Source organism: Acanthisitta chloris, unplaced genomic scaffold (genome assembly GCF_000695815.1).
Source record: "Acanthisitta chloris isolate BGI_N310 unplaced genomic scaffold, ASM69581v1 scaffold29408, whole genome shotgun sequence".
Lineage (NCBI taxonomy): Eukaryota > Metazoa > Chordata > Aves > Passeriformes > Acanthisittidae > Acanthisitta > Acanthisitta chloris.
The window spans coordinates 374-2,859 of record NW_008686974.1 but is presented as its reverse complement, the minus strand read 5'-3'; the positions used below and the strand labels follow the sequence as shown (position 1 = coordinate 2,859).

Below are 2,486 nucleotides of genomic sequence, written 5' to 3'. Positions count from 1 at the left end.
CCCTTGCCCCACTCGCGTTTGACAGCCAGGGCAGTGTCCAGGAGCGCGGAGCTGCAGTCCGAGTCCGTGTCCATGACGTAGTCGTGGCCATCGCCGCAGCCCCAGACGGCGCGGATGATGCCACAGTACTCGGAGGACAGGACGCTGCGCAGCCCGGGCACGGCGCCACAGCTCCCGGCGTGCGCGTGCGCCCAGCGCACCAGGCTGTGCAGGCACTGCGGGCTGGACGTGATCAGGTCAACTGCACGGGGGAGACACAGCACGGTCAGGGCTGGGGATGCGGAAGGGGCAAGGCTGCAGGTCCCTGTGGCTGACTCAGAAGGCACGTGGGAGTCACCCTGAAGGGACTGCACCCAGGTGGGCTGCTGGGGCCTGACAGGATCATAGCATTGACTCATCAAGGTTGGAAGAGAAAACATAGACTCATCAAGGCCAGAACAGACCTCTAAGATCAGACTGCACCTATTTTTACAAACGATTTGGGCTAAGGGGTAGAATGGAGAAGGAAGACACATTGAGATTCATAGACTCATGGAATCATCAAGGCTGGAAAAGACTTCCAAGAGCATCATGTCCAACTGTTAACCTGTCACTCCACTGAACACCCTAAACCCTAAGACATAGCTTCCAGCTCCACATCCAGACACCTCTTAGACCTTTCCAGGGATGGTGACTCCACCTACTTGGGCAATATCCTAATGCCTGACCACCCTAACAAGGAAAAATTTTCCTAATATCTACTCTGACTCTGCCCTGTCTCAGCTCAAGGCAATTCCCTCTAGTCCTGTCCCTGCAGCCATGGCAGGAGAGACATCCCCCACCTCTCTCCAACCCTGTCAGGGAGTTGCAGAGAGCCATGAGGTCACCCCTGAGCCTCTTCTCAAGGCTAACCAACCCCAACTCCCTCAGCCCTTCCTCATGTTCTAGGGCTTTCATGAGCCTCATTGCCCTTGGCTGGACTCACTCCAGTGCCTCAATGTCCTTTTTAAAGTGAGCATCATTCACCTCACGGCGGAGAGCGTATTTCTGGTTGTCCCCAGTGTCCAACAGCAGCTGGGACAGGCCTGGCACTGCCACCCAAAGCTGCTCTTTGCACCCTGAAATGAGCCTGTGCTTGTTTGGCTCGGCTCAGGAAGGTGAAGATCCTCCTGGGAAGCCAGAGGGAGGAAGGGGAACCACAACCACCCACCATGGGGCTGCAGAAGGTCATTTCTCACCACCCATCACCCCCAGCTCTCCATGGTGGCATGGCAGAAGGAAAACTGGAGCAGCTCCATAAGCAGGCACTCACCCAGGCAGGAGGCACCTCCTTCCACGCCCGACTGCGCCTGGGCCGTGCTGCTCCTGCAAAACCAGAGCGGCACAGTGTGGATTTGGGGGTTGTGGAGGGACCACACAGCACTGTGTGACGGAAGAGAGGGCACATACTTTCCCTTGGCCTTGCCGTGGCCTGTGGGCGAGGCATTCACCCTCTGGATGAAGGTCCTGAGGACACTGCGGCACTTGTAGAACTGGGCATGGCATTTCTTGCAAACGAACTGTGGTAGCGCTGGGTCCTGCCGCACAGCCACCCCCACCAGGCGCTGGAAGTCGGTGAAGAACACCTGGTCCACACGGCGCTGCTTCTCCGAGTTCTCCCCCATCACCGGCACCTTCCCGAAGGCATTGCGCAGGCTCCTGGACGAGAACTTCCCGTGGCACAGGCGACAGTAGCCAGTGCTCAGGGCTCTGCCGATTCCTGCAGGAAAGGAGCAGACACAGCTGCTGAGTTATGCCATTGATACACATGGAGATGCTCCCATTCCCTTCAACCTGGCTGTCCTAGCAAAGCATAGAAAATGGAAGGAAGAGAGCTCCCTTCTCCCTGCCCCTTCCCGCACCAGCTGACCCAAAGTCAGCCTTGCTGGCCCCAGTGGAGGAGCCTCCTCCCAGCTATGGCATTCCAGAGCTCCTCACACCCATTTGTGCTTTGCCATTCCTTGGCTTCACCAGCTCTTCCCCTTTCCCAGAGTTTATCTCCGAAGTATTTACAGCCAGCACTGTGTCCCTTGGCCACCCCAGTGCTGGCTGTCCCATTCCTCCCCCCCATAGTGCCCTGGAGATGAGGATGTGCAGCTCCTGACTCAGAGCAGTGTGGCCGGATGCGAAGTGTCTTCCAGCTCACTGACCCATGGCATTCCCACTCTGTGGAGCTCTCTCCATCCCTCCCCTTTGTCCCAACCACCTGACAGTGTGAGGAAAACCACTGGCACAGCCTCTTCCCAGCCCTGACCGTGCTCTAAACCCTCTGGTTGGAGCAGGATCCTGCCTGCAGCTCCCAAGACCACCCAAACGGCCTGGGAGCCATGTGGGGTCTCATTGCACACCATGGGGTGATGGTGGTGGGACAGGGAGTGTTTTGGGGGCTGAGCCCCCCATATGTGAGCCACTTGTGTGCTACCCACTGTCCCAGGGCAGCGCCAGTGTCACGGCCATGCCAGTGCTTC

At 58.1% G+C, this 2,486-nt stretch overlaps 1 protein-coding gene across 1 annotated transcript in view; it reads right to left on the bottom strand.

The window, feature by feature from the left end:
* Window positions 1-1,738, bottom strand: part of ZNF276 (zinc finger protein 276) — a gene marked incomplete at its 5' end in the record, with an annotated part of 6,834 nt that extends 5,096 nt beyond the window's left edge. Inside the window, 3 exons of the mRNA XM_009080411.1 lie at window positions 13-241; window positions 1,292-1,344; window positions 1,429-1,738. Of these exons, the coding sequence (XP_009078659.1) occupies window positions 13-241; window positions 1,292-1,344; window positions 1,429-1,738 (592 nt within the window). The remainder of the gene's footprint in view (window positions 1-12; window positions 242-1,291; window positions 1,345-1,428) is intronic.
* Window positions 1,739-2,486: the final 748 nt, after the last annotated feature.